General features: G+C 39.8%; 1 protein-coding gene and 1 non-coding gene across 5 annotated transcripts in view; both read right to left on the bottom strand.

The window, feature by feature from the left end:
• The window catches only part of fmn1 (formin 1), a 28,866-nt gene that overhangs the window by 8,265 nt on the left and 4,410 nt on the right, over positions 1-16,191 (bottom strand). The window contains exons 3-15 of one of the 4 annotated variants that reach the window (XM_026142994.1): positions 14,037-14,209; positions 9,127-9,235; positions 8,638-8,664; positions 7,435-7,496; positions 5,531-6,213; positions 4,397-4,538; positions 3,962-4,049; positions 2,257-2,318; positions 2,085-2,173; positions 1,798-1,927; positions 1,553-1,699; positions 872-931; positions 370-490 (exon numbers count right to left, since the gene is read on the bottom strand). In XM_026142994.1, coding sequence (XP_025998779.1) covers positions 370-490; positions 872-931; positions 1,553-1,699; positions 1,798-1,927; positions 2,085-2,173; positions 2,257-2,318; positions 3,962-4,049; positions 4,397-4,538; positions 5,531-6,213; positions 7,435-7,496; positions 8,638-8,664; positions 9,127-9,235; positions 14,037-14,209 — 1,893 coding nt within the window. Of the gene's footprint in view, positions 1-369; positions 491-871; positions 932-1,552; positions 1,700-1,797; positions 1,928-2,084; positions 2,174-2,256; positions 2,319-3,961; positions 4,050-4,396; positions 4,539-5,530; positions 6,214-7,434; positions 7,497-8,637; positions 8,665-9,126; positions 9,236-9,428; positions 11,446-14,036; positions 14,210-16,191 lie in introns of those variants that run through there. The other 3 variants (XM_026142996.1, XM_026142995.1, XM_026142997.1) reach the window with 3 other exon arrangements.
• Positions 4,762-4,849, bottom strand: trnay-gua (transfer RNA tyrosine (anticodon GUA)). The gene is given in 2 exon segments: positions 4,762-4,797; positions 4,813-4,849. It is a non-coding gene; the product is annotated as a tRNA-Tyr (tRNA).

Genomic DNA, 16,191 nt, shown 5'->3' with positions numbered 1-16,191 from the left:
TAAGTATAAACAGCTACTCAATGGCTGGGGCCAGTGATGGGAAACCAGGGTAGTGAAGGTGGGAGGGGGATGTCTGTGGAAAAACGATGCCAGACTGAGCCAAAGTTTGGTCTGTGGGAACCTCTGGAAAGTATCAGAAAATCACACTGACAGAGTTACACTGGCTGATTTTTTCAAACAAAAGCACACAACAAAATGACCACAAGTTGAGAATACTCCTGGTCACCCCAGTCACATGGAAGCTTGCCATCTGTCTGGAATGTGTGCAACCATCTAATAATATTAACCGAGAAAAGGGGACTGAGTCTGTTTGTTATTCTTCTTTTCAAAAACTCAGAGAACAGGAGATGGTATGGTAACGTCACGTACTTGTCAGATCTCGTCCAAGATGTCTCAGATCTCTGTCGAGGTCAACAAACTTGACCTGCGCTGCCAGGAAGATGTCCTGCGGTTCAGGAAGAGGGAACATACTCTTCTCTGTGCCTGCATTCTGGAAGGTGAAAACATTTTAGAAATGCATTACATCTGTGGATGCAGTGTGTGTGATGCTGAGTTAGGTGATTCCCAGCTGAAGGACGAGTCCAAACCTGTGTTTTATTGTCTAATATAGCCAATTTTCATAAGAATACAACACAAACACATCAATTTCTATGAAGGTAGTTCCATTTTAAGCATGCTAATCTACAATAAGGGCAGCTGTGGCTCAGGAGATAGAGGAGGTCATCCACCAGCTGGAAGGTCATGCATGCTGAAGCACCCATGGGCAAGATACTGAACCCTTAGCACTGTATGAATGTGTGTGTGGTGTGCTTTGAGTGCTCATTTAGGCTACTACATTTATTTTTTCAATTGCATATTTTTTTTAAAGTACCTTGTCCACATTGTGCAAGTAATATGACACCACGTAATCCACCAGGCTGATGCGATTGTCCTGAGAAGAAATGGAAGGACAACATGAAAGCTGGATGAACGATGAATGTAATGGACTCTTTTACCTAGAGTTTGGTCTCAAGCTACACATTCTAGTTTTGTCATTGGCAGATGCTGCTGAGGTTAAGCTTATGAGTTCAAATCTTCTTCTTTGTTCTGTTCTTTTAAGTACAATACCAAATATTCTCCCAGGAACAGATGCTTTATCTGAACACATACACAAATATGGCAACAGAGCACACCTTTTTAAAAGGTATCAGGAGTTGGGGTTTCAGTAAATGCAACAAACAAATTTCTATTACTCTTAATTTAAATTTCTTTCAGTAATAAGTATTGTTTTTCACACACCCTGATTTCACTGGCTTTTGAAGCCAAATCCTTATCACACTTATCACTGTGATAGACGATAATAACGGCACTTTATCGAATCAAGTCTGACTATTCTACTTTCCCCTCCACCTATACCACTGCAGGTTCTTTATTATGATGTATTTCACACCTACTTTCCCTCATCCTCGTGTTAGATTACAATCTCAGGCCAAACACTTGGCACACTTCCTGTGCTCTGTTCTGAAAGGCAGGCAAAAGAGCCACAGTGACTCCGTAGGTATCAAGGCCTTACCCTGCTCTTTACATCTTTGAGTTTTGGAAGGATTTCCAGGCCAAAGCCGTCAGCCTGGCCTCTAATCCTGCTTCCTCCATTCATGTGGTTCCCAAGAGCCAACACCAGTCCCATCACCTTGCTGACACTGTCGCTCTCCAGCAGAGCCTAGATAATCAACAGTTTTTTTCAAGACTGGGGTTCACGCCACTCCATGTCACATTATTTACTGGCCACCTTCAATGAACGTCACGTGCTTAGCTCACCTTACAGACATGGAAGACAGTGTTGAGCTTGCGTTGAATTGAGGTGATCCCATCGATGAAGGCTGACTGGAAGATGACACAGCGAGCTCTGCCTGCGAAGTCTGGAATCTGAGATAGTTCATACAGGAACCTGGAGCACAATCACATAAACACTGAGAGTCCACAATGCAATGACATTACCCATCCCTGTTAGAACTGTCAAATCAGAAGGTCTGGTATTTGTCTATTTAGTCCACAAATACAATCAATTACTGCTGTGCTCTCTAAACATCTGCTGAGGCACTCACTGCTCAGGTTTGTCCAGCAGCTTAACATCCTCTTCTTCTGACGTCTCGTAGTGTTTCCTGATCCTCTCCAGCTCCTCCGGCAGTGCTCTCTGCCAAATTGATAGCAACTTCTAAATTAAAGGTTCATCGTTGTACACAATTGTCTCACACAATTACGTGCCTAAATGCGTACATTTTCATACAGCGCTTCAATGGTCTCCAGGTCCACCACAGAGTGATCCACTGTCAGTACAGCTAGAAAAGTAAAAATACACAGAGAAGGGAGAGAGATTTAAAAAAAGCTGTGATTCATATATTGTCAGATCCAACTCAGAACATATATATATATATATATATATATATATATATATATATATATATATATATATATACACACACCTTCCACTAGCAGTAAAATAGAAATAACATGTCTATATGGTTAGAAACTGATCAGAAGACAGTATACTGCAAAGGAAGAAATGCTTACTAGGCTTCATTCACAATATTCCTCCTAGTATTGATCATTTATTGCTGAAACAATAGTGATCGCGCATTTTGACTTATGTCAAAGTTCAGCGGGCAAGAGTAGAGAAATTTATCATAGTACTCACATTTTAACACACTCAACCAGACAAATTCTAAAGATTGCGAAGGGAAGTGACAATGCTTTTCTAAAGTTGCTCTTCTGTATCAATGATGGATAATCAATACATATGATATCATAAACGTATCCATGGAAATACAAAAAAATAAATAAATAAAATGCATTGACAAAAATTGGCTTTCATGCTCCTCTTCCTGAAAGACAGTCTACTGTTTGCTCCAAAGATTTTTCAGTTTTGGATTAGAAATGCATATTGCCCGTCTTGCTGACATTGTGGTGAGCGTTTGGGCCACTAATCCTGCTTCAAATTCACCCCCAGCTCATATTCAGAGTGAAATACAGGGTACATTCTCTGTGACGCCGCGATTAAAGTCCAACCAAGGTTTATGTTCAGGGAGCTGTGGTTACCTGAATGTTTACTGCAGGTTCAAATTCTCAGACTGGCTGGGAAACCCAGCTAGTTTAGTGACCTACTGTAATCTATCTCTCATGTGATGGAAAAGATGATTACATGCACTTTGAGGATTTAACAGAGATGAGAATCTAAACGCTGTTCCAGAGGGTTTCCACCACAAGACGGTAAAAATTTGAAGATATATTTATTTATTTTGTTAACCTTTATTTATCTCAGAGAAAGGACTTGTGAAATTTAAAATCCCTTATGCAAGATTGTTCAAGACAGGCAGCAGCACCAATGTGTGTAAGCACCTATCCTTTATAAGCAAAATATACTTTAAATAATATGCCTGTTACATGTTTTACATTTTGACTGGTTATTGCATTTTGCCATCTTTTATATTTTACTAGAAAACTGTTTTGATTTTATTGTTATTTTACAGTTCTGCGTAAAAGTCTTGAGTCACCCTTCATTTCTTTATATTTGGCTCAGAAAATGTGAAAAATAGGTGCAGCGATTCTCTGACAAGAATTCCCATTGATAGCTGGCAGGCAATGTCACTGGTGGGACAATGCGTGGATGGCCAGTCCGGGCTCTGAGGAGGCCAATCCATGACTGATAGTGCTGTATTGTGTGCTTCTATTCAGTTATACTTTTACTGCACTGGCAGTTTGCTTGGGATCATTGTCATGCTGAACATGAAACCATTACCAATCAGATGCTTTCCAGTTGGCATTGCAAGTTCATGAGCATGACGATTCTGTTAAAAACAATGAAATTCAATTCACCTTTTTTTTTTTTTAATTGGATCATGATAGAGTCCAGTTTTGCCTGTTATCAGTGTAGAAACAAAACGTTGTTTCCTTGCAGTACAATGAAGGAGTGAAATGACCTCACCTTGCTGAATATCTTTCATCTCAAGGTGGAGGCTTGATATGAGGATGCCCACAGCCTGAGAGCGTTTACCATCCAACAGTTTAATGATCTAAAACACACACAAACATGGTTACCATGACCACCTTACCAGTAGAAACCATTAGTGAGTCCTGAATAGAGAGCCTAGCATTTCATACCAGCGTTTCCATTTTCTCTTGTTTAAATGCTTCACTTCCTTCTTATATTTTACTAATGTCACTTGGTTTGTACTTTCCTCTTGCTTTAAAATCATAGTATTAAGAGCCATGATGTGGAGGAGTCTGTAAACCATGATGCATTACCCCCCTCTAGTGGACACATGCCATTAAGTATTGCAGCCTACATTTTCTTTAGCAATAGCTAAGGGATTCACAAGATGAATAAATGATAACATGATGACAGACGTTAATTTCTTACCTTCTTAGGCTTTGCTTTTTTCTCATAAGTCTCTGACAGCGGTTTCCTCTTTGTCTGTGTGGTGGTTTTAGCAAAGAGATCTTCAAACTCACTGGCATCAATTAAGTTTGGCTCTTCCAGAATATTCCATAATGTGTTGTTACTGCGGGAGAGAGCAAAACAGTCTGTTTAAAAAACGAAGAAAAAAACAACAAAAACATCAAGTTGCTGATATGAGGCCATCTAAGCAATAAAGCAGGATTCATTAATTTATTATGATTCAATATAAAAATCCAGTCAGTATTTATGAGGTCCTATTAAGAGGTGTAGTGGAATAGCTGTTTGCGCACGAGCGCGCTTCCTTTTATTTGGTGAAAACACAACACTCCTTCGAGCCGGATTCGAACCAGCGACCTAAGGATCTCCACTAGATACACCTACAGTCCTCCGCTCTACCAACTGAGCTATCGAAGGGTGATGAGTTTCAGGACGGCTCTTTCTCTCGAAAGCTGCAGTTAGACAATAAAATGATGTAATCTCCAGAACATAATGATTCTGGCTGTTTGCAACTTGTGGAGTCAACCCAGGTAATTTGATCGTGTTTTACAGCAGCTACAGACAGGCTGGATGTCCCCTTGATCGTACCTCACCCACAATTCCGTTTATAACGTGGCCGGCCAATAATTTCCAGCCGTGAGGAGGAAACGGCAGTAAAACGTATCAGTTTCAGACTGCTCAGGGACTGTGCAGATCAGCTCTGTGGGCTGATTATGACATAAAACTCATGGCCTGTTCTCAGAACTGCTGTTTTGCCTGGATGGTCTTGTCTATAAAAGTTGGCCACGGAGTTTTGTGTATGGGGGTTTCTCCTGAATAGTCTTCCTACAGTGTTTTGCTTACTGCGTAAGCTCACTGAGCTACCTGCTTGTAAAGTTGCCGGGGTGGACCAGTTAGATGTGGGGCGAGTTGTCCTGGGAACTTGGGCTGCCATAAGATTTGCAGTTCTGCCATATTCTGTATATAGAGGGATTTTTGTGCCAGAACTATTGTGGGTGAAATTGGTGCCACACATTTCAGGTGGCAGGCAGCCTGTCGTAAATGTTTAAGGAGTACAGACTTTCAATATGCTCTTACACACTTCTTGAGTGGACCTACTCGTTGTCCTGGATCTGGATTCTGTTCCAGTAAAGAGGCTTCATGGGTCGGGAAGGCTCCACTGCCGGTTTCCTGGGAGGTTTATCAACTCCAAGACCCAATGCTGGAGGAGGTGGAGGGAGCGATAACCCTGGCGTGGGTGGAGGAGGTGGAGGTGGGGGTAGTGGCAGGTCATTTGATGGCTGCATGTAGTTAATAGGTGGAGACGAACATGGTGGAGGTAGTGGAGGTGGAGGAGGAGGAGGAGGAGAAGGAAAAACATCTGATTTAGCTGGTGATGCTGTCTGAGAAGGAGCTGGTGGTTGTTTTGAGCTACAAGGAGTTACAAGTGAAGAGGAGGAGGACAGTGTGCCTTCGATCTTGCCGGCGAAGCTGATGGAAGCAAGGTCCAACTTTTTGGGGGCCACCTTCTGCTGCTGAGAGCATGTACAGGTTCTCCCGGAACCTTCTTCATCCTGAGCAGTTTTGACAAATGTCTCCCGGTCGGTTTGAATGCAGACGGTGCGAAATGATTTGTGCAAAAAGTCATCTGCTGTAGACACAGCCATATCTTTAAGTTCCCCTTTACAGTGGGTCCCAACCTGGGAGAGTTTGTTCTGCAGCTCAGCAAGACTGAACTCCAGACGTGCAACATTTTCATCCTTGTCCAACCTCAGTCTGAAGAGTTCCTGATCATAGTCCTCCTGAAATAAATAATGTTGTCCAATTATTAATTAATAAATCTTAGTGATGATCATAATGATATCATTCACATTGCTAAATCTAAAGCCAGCTCTGCAAGGCTGAACTTCAGCATACATTGTTAGGGTCCTTGGGTCGTCGACCCAGTGTTTTGTGTTTTTGGCTCTTTGATTTTGTTATTTCATTATATTCTAGCTTTGCTTTATGGGTTTTAGGATTATTCTTAGTTTAGGTTCTCTGGGGTTTGGTTAGAGTTTTAGTGTTCTGGTTTTCTGTCTGTGTTCCATAGTTGCTGTCTCCCCTGTCTGCAGTATCCCCACGTCCAGTCAGTGTCTGTGTCTGCCCTGGTCCCACGTCTCTGTTCCCTTTGTTATAGTGCTTGCCTGTGAGTCTGTGTTATGTTTCCTGTTTTACTTTGAAAGTCCATGTCTCATGTTAATGTGTCTGGTTTTGCTTCCCCTTGTCTCGTTAGGCCTGATTTGTCCCAGCTGTGTCTCCCTCCTGTTGCCCATTCCCTGATTACTCCCTCTGTGTATTTAAGCCCTGTGTTTCAGTCTGTCAGTGTTGTGATCTATGCTTATCTACGCTCACTTATGCGGTGTGGGTTTCCTGCCTGCGTTAATGTTTGTACTTTGGAAGTTTGTTTTTTTGAGTTCACGTCTGTCTCTGGAGTCTGCACTTTGGGTCCTTTTCCTGCCTGCACACAGCCGTTCCATAACATACATGAGGGATCATCAGTCTCTGAAGCAAAATTCAGAGAAACCTGTTTAGGTCATTTACCATCATCACCAAGATTTATGAGACTCCAACTAAAATTTGTTTACATATTTCACTGAAAATACAAAAATCTTATCAGTCATATGGCCTCAGATCGCAATATGTTTTTGTGATGGTTCACACATTTACAGGGTTGCTGACAAACATTGAAAGGATTTTGTAGCTACCATCATTTAATTAAAAACAAATGTGCATTTGAGTCTATGATATATATACTCTCTCACTTTTAACAGAATAAAAGAAAACATTATTTATACATATTTTTCCAAGATGTAAAAACTGAAGTATCTTTTAAAATGTTGAAAAACAAGTGTGTATCTATGACTCAGCCCAAACTGGGACTGAACCAGGCAATGAGTGTGGTGGTAATACTGCAATGAAAGACTTTTTCTGTTTTTCTTCATGCAGTCATGGAAATTACCGTACAATCCCTCATCCTTACTGACCTTTAACTTCTCCAGCTCCTCTTTGCATTCTCTCTTCAGCTGCAGGAGAGCAGCCTGGTGCTCTGAGAAAAACAGATCCAAACATCATCAAAAAGTCTGTCTTTTTTAGAAAGCTTTATGATTTTAATGCTTTTTCTAGTAAAAGAAAAAAAAGTTGTTAATCATCACAAGCCTAGTTTGTAAGAGTATTTTTATTCCTGTGAACATAAGTCAGACTAGTGGCTGCTTACAACCCACAAAAGATGAAAACAATGCAACCTGTTACCACATGATGGCAGCAGAGTCCCAACTGTAAACTAGTACAGGCTCGCAGATTATAGAGGCTGGCATCTGTCTAAGCAAACATTTACAGCATCTGCTGTTAGATGACTGAGATAGTAAAAGGGCAGTTAGAAAGTATATTTACTGTAGGCTTCCTCACTGTGTCTACAGGGAGTGTATGTCAAGGGATATGGGCGTGTACACATGGTTTTGTCCCTGTTCAAACAGTGTTCGATAATCTTACTGATTACTGTGAAGTGGATAACAATTAACAAAGAAATTTTATCAACTCATCCATTAAAATACAAAAGCAAGCAGGAGTAGATTATGCCTTTAAAATGCAAGTAAACTGTGATTTATAATCACAAACTATTCAGCAATTTTAGCCCCCCCCCCCAAAAAGACTACGGTGAGAGTACAGTGTGTGATTAAAGAACTGCTTTTACAGATGGAGTCAGACTGTAGATGTTTACACATTTGCGGGTGGAGTTCAGTTTACCTTTGCAATCGAGCTTGATATTACATCCACCACACTGTAAAGTAGCTAGACACTGCTTCTCTGTCATGCATATTCAATGTGTAGAATTTCACATAATAATAGTATTTCTATTTAGATTTTATTCTCTTTTTACTGTGAGGTGAATACCTTTCCTTAACAGTCTAACCAGCGTACGGTCACAGGAGGCTAAAGTCTGTCTATTCCATAGCAAAGAGGGGGTACGCTCACCCTGACAACCACAAACTTTTACAAAGCCCAGTGAAAAACACCAGTTATTCCAACATGCATTGTTTCTGTGGGAGGAAAGTAGAGTCCTTGAAGAAAACCCACACAGGCAGAGGAGAACATGCAAACTGCACATGGAAAGGCCCCAGCCGAACAGGAGTAGCACTATAAACCAATCCATAATATTCACTTCATTAAATCCATTTCAGAACCATTACCTTTAACTGCTGCTTCTTCTTTTGACACTAAAGTTCACATCATTCAACATGAAAAAAGAATTAATCATACTTCTATTTTTTTAAAAAGCCTTTAAACTGTTACCACATTTCCAAAATTCCCTTAAGATGTGTTTTTGTACATATTTGAATTCAAGCAAATTTTAAATGCTGTCAAAATGTGACCTGTATACACAAATTGTAAAAAAAAAAATGTGAGGAATCGAGTTTTATTTTTGTTCCTTCTGTTTAATTTTGTTTGACACATACTTCTGAATAACTTATTGGCAGCACGATTAATATGAAGTTATTCATAGTACATATTGATGGAGTTACTTTCTTCAGCAGCATTAGCAAACCGTATGACACTGATAAACTGAAGAATAAACTTAGAAAGTAGAACTTGGAGAGGTGTAATGTTAATGTCCTGGGTTGATTTATGTGGAGTAATGTTTTCATGCCAAGTTATGACATGCATACATTAGTCTGTACCTGCTTCTGTGTACTTCAGCCCAACTTTTTCTTCCTTAAGAGGTGGCCACACAGCTTGTAGGCGACCAGGAGTTCGTTCCTCTCCTTCACCTGGGCTCGATGTCTCTGACTATGAGTGAGAAAATTGACAGCAGATATTATTAATGACAGAATTAATAACAGAAGTTGCAGCTACATTGTAAAAATGACTGATGAATTGTGATTAAAAACACGCACAACGCTCAGAATTGCTTTGTTTTTTTATTTTTAGCCTGATTTAATCTTAAAAAGTAACAAAAATCACAGAGAGTACTAATTCCTACTTTGTCATCAGGTGGGTCCTTCTCAGGAGTCTTACTTGAGGTTCTCTCAAAAAGTGTTTTAAGTACATCTTTATCATTTCTTATCTTCTTCCTCAATGCCTCCAGGACAACTTTATCTCCTGGGTCCTTTTTTAAAGGCTTTGGTGTGAAGAAGGCCTTGAAGGCATCAAAAGCTGCCTCTGCACTGGACATGGAAGGTTTTGTAAGTTCACATGATTCTGAAACCTCTGTATTTTTATTTGTTTCTGGTTCTTTCTTCTCCTCCTCTTGGCTATCTTCACTTCCATTCACCCTTGTTTCATTCCGGTCTCCCTCAGCCTCCAACACCTCCTTCTCATCTCCTCTCTTTTCCCGACTCAGAAAATGAGAGATCTGGTCTAAGATGCTCCCTGGAACTTTGGTGTCCTTCTGCTTCTCTGTGAAATCTGCCCCTCGTCCTCCCACAGGAGATGGCTTAATGTGGGCCATGGTGTCATGCTCTGGTCCAGTGACCCCCTTCCTTAGGACCCTAAGGCCGCTGAAGAGAGCCGGGACCTGGATCTGCTTGTCTGCGGGGGAGCTCGGGGAGAAGGTGGCTCTGCTGAAGGTGGAGTCAGGTGGAGGATTATTAGTTGCAGATTTTATTGTCATCTCTGGCAAATTATCCTTTAGACTGGGAAGATGGGGGGGTGAGTTGGGAGTCTCTGAATTTGCATCTTTTGACTCCTCCTCTTCAGCTTCATCCAAGATCTGTTCCAGCTCTTCAAGCGCGGGTCCTGTTCGAGTCACAGTTATCACTACATGTTTACTTTTCAATGGCCCAGTGTTTCCACATATCTGTGGATCAAAATTCATGTCTGAAGTGGAAGTAATTGTGTCAGAATCTTCCTGGCAGTGTTCCCTTTGAGCATTTTCATTGCTGTTTTCAGTATCCTCCGTGGCACTGATGGATACAACACAATCACCATCCGTATCCATGCAGTCAATTGAAATGTGCTGACAACTTGTATGCAGAGATTCATTTAAGGCCCTTTCATCCAGTGGATTCTGTGATATGTGACAACCCTCTTTGCTGCAGCCATTAACTTTGTGTTCATCTGACAGGTTATTCTGGTCATGATTTGTTGCAAAGCTCTGTTTCTCGAGGCCTTTTTCAGTATTTACAGCCACGCTTTGCTGCTCGGTTACTTTATAATGACTCCTCTCCTCCTCTGTTATGTCTGAGTCATTTCCTTTTTCCCTCAAGCTTGAATTTCCCAGTGAGTTAGAGGTCTTTTCCTCTGCATGACGCAATATAACATATGACAAAAAATCACTAGAATGCTCGAGAGCATCTGTAAAGTCCACATCCCCATTTTTCTTCAGATCACCACTGATATCTTCCTGCATCATGTCTTCAGTTTCTCCCCCAGAGAGGTTCCTAAAAATTTCCAGGGTGGCTTCGGGCTGCTCCATTTACTGCAAGTCACAGGTGAAGTTATCCAGAATATAGTGAGTAGGAAGTGCTAGAGAAACTCGACTGCTCATAGTTAGACTTCCGTTTAGCATGCAGCACTTCTTTACGTGGTTCCGGTATCATGCAGCGTCAGATTATAATCAATAAACAAATGCAAGCAATGTTTGAGTTAATTAAAGTCTTATTCCTGAAAATCCAACCTGTTTTTGTGCCCCTGTTTGTCGAAAAGAAACAAGCATATCCACGCTGTGTTTTAACAGTGCCTTTTTGCCTTTCCAAAGTGCAAATTTTCCAAACCTAAAACTGGAAGTAGTTGTTAGTCACTCAGACTGACCAATGGCAAGAGAGAAATCCAGTCATGGAAAAAAAAAGGTTTCCAAGCTCAGCTCCATGGCTCTGTGTGGTGGAGTGACTCAGCTCAGCCACATTTGAAGTTAAGTTCCAGCTCTTTTTTCCCTCCGGCTCTTCTGTACCTGCTATAGTAGTTTACAGAGCAGCACCTTGGACATCATCCTGTGGATTGTCACAGAGTAATTGGAAACAGATGGTGTGTCCAGCCGTTGTTTCCGACAACACCCTGACATCCGTGAGCCGTATGGCAAAGGAAGCCACGCAGAACAGATGGAGGAGCACCACACCCAGAGCTGAAGGAGGGTAAATAGGACTGCCAGGGATCACTTGCTAAATGCTTGGCCTGTAAATCCACAGTTACAGGGAGGTCTCTCAATTCCCCTGCAGGTACACAGCAATGCTTGGCTAATCTGGGCATCCCAGCGGGTCTAACCCCACCTACACGGCACTGTTAATCAGCTCATATTGAAACTTGCATACAGGATCAATCGACAGAGAAGGTTTGTTTAAAGTTTCGGGAAACGAAAAGTGAAAATAGTGACAGTTTTCACTTGAATGTTTTAGTTAGAGTATTCTGAAACTTGATCTATAAATAAAATAGTTGCATAAATTGAATAAATAAGCAGAGAATAGTAAGTAGGTTTGAAATAACATTCAAGTTGGTGACACAGATCCAAACAAAACAAGGTAATAAGCAGGGAAAGTCACCAAATGGCCATAATTAAATCAGCAAACAAATATGCTGTTAAAATATATGTTTAAAAAAAGCAAAAACAACTAATTATCCTAAATAAAATGAAAAATTAGGTAGTAGAGTTAATGACCACTATCTTCATACTAATATCTTCACTACTATTAGTACTGGGTAGATTGCTTAACACAAAATATCAAAATAAGAGTCCAAACTTCCTCCTTTGTGTTTGAGTTATTCTTAGCTCTTGGGATCCACCCTTATTTACTTTGAATGTTATCAGAGGCAACAGGTTAGTGACAAACCTCATCTGTGATAACATCTTTACTGTATCAAATTACACTGTGTACATTTCTCTAATAGATATCGTACTCCATATGTTTGATGCATGCCTACACACCCTGCAATGAGTTCTTAATAGGGCTATACTAAAGCTCATGAATACTAATAAGGTGGTTTTTTGCATTCATTTGGTGAGGGACACTGTGGCCTTTATGTGAGTTTGTATGTTTATGAAACAGGAATGCATCCATAAAATCCTGTGAGATTAAAAATCATCTAGCTTCATGCTGAACAACTACAGTGTGTGCTGGATTCTAAATCTCCAGGCTGTAATATAAATTAGGACTGTACTGACTGCTATAGTTCACTGCGTCCACAACAGAAGGAATAGATAAGATAAGATAAGATACCTTTATTAGTCCCACAAGGGGAAATTAGCTTCAATCACACAACTAAACAAAATATTTAAAGCTTAAATTAAATGATTGCATTGTAGTCCTCTAAATGTATAAAATAGAATCAGTTTCCGCTTTCAAATGGATGCACAAATCTCACTGAAAATGGTGAGCCACTTAAAATCAGCCACTTGGGTTACACACACAGTGACATTAGTGACTCTGCAGTTGGATAAGTCCCAGATAAAGGGTATAAGAAGAGCACATCAATAAACAGACTATTGGCCTGCTTGCAAGTGGCAGTGACAGCTATATATTACTGCATATTGTTGCTGAACATGTGCATTTGTTTTTCATCCCATGTAAATTACATCTTCAAAGTATTATAGCACCTTCAGTGTGAACAGTTTGGGGGCATTGGGGGGAATAGATGGAAAGTTCTTTGTGACACATGTGGTGGGAACAACATGTGTAATATGTACAATACCCCATTACAGAAGTAACCACATGCTAACTTCAGTGATATTTTCAATTCTTCATATTCTGTTCGGTAATCTTTTCTTTTAATCTTAAACAGAACACCTGTCTGTCCCAGATGATTTCCTGCCTGTTTCTCTCTGCTTTACTCTTTTCTCTTCATACTGTCAAATAAAGATTCAAAATGCCAAAACAATTAAACAAAACTTCAAATATTTTCAGCAAAGTTAGTCATGCACACACACAGAAGGAAGGAAGTATTGAATTTATTAGTGCTTATCGTCTCTCCTACAATGCACTTACAGAGTTGCGTTAAATCCCTTCTATTATGCAACTACAGGGAACACAGAGCTCTTTGTAGCCCTGGACTGGCTCATGAGGCTGGGATTTACACAGTTGTAAAGCAAGGACAAGTTCATTGCCATAGTGATGCAGCACTGACTGATGCAGACGGGGATTTATTTCAGGAAGGTTTACAGAGAACAACGGCACTGAAATTAGATTAAGGCATCACAATAACGGCACTTAGACTCTTTGTAACTTTTCACACATGCAGAATGAAGAGTGTGTGCAGTATGTTGAAATTAAATTACGTTCTGGGAAAAACAGCTTTCGTATTCTTGCACAGTGAGCCGTTAATCGCAGCAGTTAACCGCACTCTCAATGCAACTGAATTAAAAATATTTTCCCACTGATTTATTTTTGCTCTTAAATATAGAGCACAGACTGCAAGTAATAAAGTTTTCTGAGTCTGATTCTGAGCTAGTAGAGCTCCATGCTTACATGCCTCACTCTCCTAATGCCATATACAGAACACAGCCTCTTGATCCTACAACTGACATACCAGTGCCATTAATACTTTGCAAAAGTGGCTGCTGTTTTCAACTGCTCCATCATCATCATCATCCACCTTTAGACTCTAAAACTCTGTGCTGTGTTGAGATGAGCTCAGAGCACATACTTTTCATTCTACTCACCCTCAAATCCTGGGGCACAGGTGTGGGTGTGTCAGTGATGTCATCATCGGGGGCAGTGATGCGCAGGAAATCAATGTGTTTGGGTCTGGATGGATCGGAAAGTGACCTGCAGATAGAGAGAGACTCCTCGATCTCCTGCTGCCAGATCTCCTCCTGCCTCTGCAGAGCTTCATCTGGAGAAAAGATACCTTGTATTAGTTTTGGAAGCAAATTAGGCTGTCTTAGTTTATTGTAGGTCTTTTAATATCACAGGTAGAGAGCTGATTTTAAACTTTGAAGCCCAACTAATTTTGCACACCACTGGCAAATGCTGCATGTTAAGCTTTAGTGTCACCATGAGGATGTAACAAAGAACTTCAGCTAAGAAATCTTACATTAACCTTTAGCATTTCATAAACAAGACAAAATTTCACTCCTGCTCTATGAGGAATTAAGCGCTGATTGATTCTTTATGCAAATGAGCAAATTCAACAACCATTAAAAGTAGTCTAGAGAAGAAGAGAAGGTTTTATGCAGCTTCATAATTTGAATTTAAATTTAAAGATGTTCCAGAGTTTCCACAACATGATGAATGCTTATCAGTATATAGCCAAGACTGCCACTCTGAACTGTTTTAATCCCACATTGGTCCATATAATAATGGTTCTCACAGACTTCAGGAAAGGTCAGGAAAGGAAAAATACCAGATTCAGTAAAAGGCAGCTGTGTGTGTGTTTACATTAATTTCCTCCCTCAAAGGTGACGATTAAGCCAGTGATTAAGGAATATTCAAATACTGAGCCATGACAGTGAAAAATTACAAATAAAAACCAAGATTTAAAATTTTATTAGAAAATAATCAAATGTACCTAAAGTTAAAAAATGTGGGAGTGCTCAGTGCCAAAAAACACAGACATACATTGTCTGATGTATTAATGGAAAATATAATTTTACAGTTTGTACTTAGTTTAGGTGGGGCTGATTTTTTATATCAATTATTATATATAACTCTAATTATTATTATAAAATGTATTGCTGTTATTATAGTTTTATATTTTTTTATATGTTCTGTTTGCAAAAATCTCAACCTGTAAAGTGATAAAACATACAATTTAGTGGAAATGAAAGTAAAACATTAGGTAGAAAACAAAGCAAAACAGTAATGCACAGGGCAAATATCTCAACAGTGTATTTAAACACAGATCCTAAGTAAATGCATTAATGATAGCTTGACTGTAGTAAATGTGTGAGTATACTTTCAGATAAAATGCTATCAGAAACACTTGTGTCACTTTCAGAGGACACATAACCGTTCCAGAACATTAAACCGCTTATAGAAATGTGCTATCGCCCCGAGTTTGACCACACTGAACAGAAAACTGGATTTATGAAGATAACCCCCAGAAGGCTCTGAATATCTTTCTTCTCCTCTCACTAATCGCCGTCCTCCACACATTGGTTGTATTTCACAAAGCTTAGAGAATTAATCCTATTTGTTCAGCTAGCAGCCCTGCTGCCTGGTCTGAACAGAGTTTTATTGCTACAAAAATGAAGCGAGACAACAGAGTCTGTGCTGATCTGAGGGAATGCTCGACTCTGCTAAACATGCATTTATTAACAAGTATTTCCATGTACAAATGAGTTCAAGCGTTCCCTTTGTATTTCCCTAAAGAGTTAATTTAAATTATTTTATATTTAAATAAAATAATTTAAATCTACACTGTCTGTATATGGACACCGCACAGTAAAAGAGTTGTTAGTTTTTAAAAACAGGCTTGAAGCCCATTTGGCTGCACAGTTTGACTTCAAAGTGAAAAGACCAGCAGTTTCCTGCTATTAATCATTTACTGAAAAAGGATTAAAGAATTTGGAATCAGTTGAACTGATCCCAAATTCTGAAAATACTCCATCATCATACCATCTTCATCTCTCTCCCTATAAACATCAAAGACGTTTGATGGGTTTGAGTGCACACTCGGATTAAAAGTTATAAAACTATTGTTGATAATGTTTCGATATTTAAAAATGGTTTTTTTTCACAACATTCAAATTTTGATTTTGTGGCCAAATAATTTGTAGCTTATAAAATGTCATACAGAATTATGATCTGTGAGAGACTAGAGACCTGTTGAGTGTGTAGCCAACATTTCACTCATTGTCGGTTTGGAGAGGCTCT

Source organism: Astatotilapia calliptera, chromosome 15, assembly GCF_900246225.1.
Source record: "Astatotilapia calliptera chromosome 15, fAstCal1.2, whole genome shotgun sequence".
In the NCBI taxonomy this organism is placed as follows: Eukaryota; Metazoa; Chordata; class Actinopteri; order Cichliformes; family Cichlidae; genus Astatotilapia; species Astatotilapia calliptera.
This window is presented reverse-complemented; position numbering and strand designations above follow the sequence as displayed.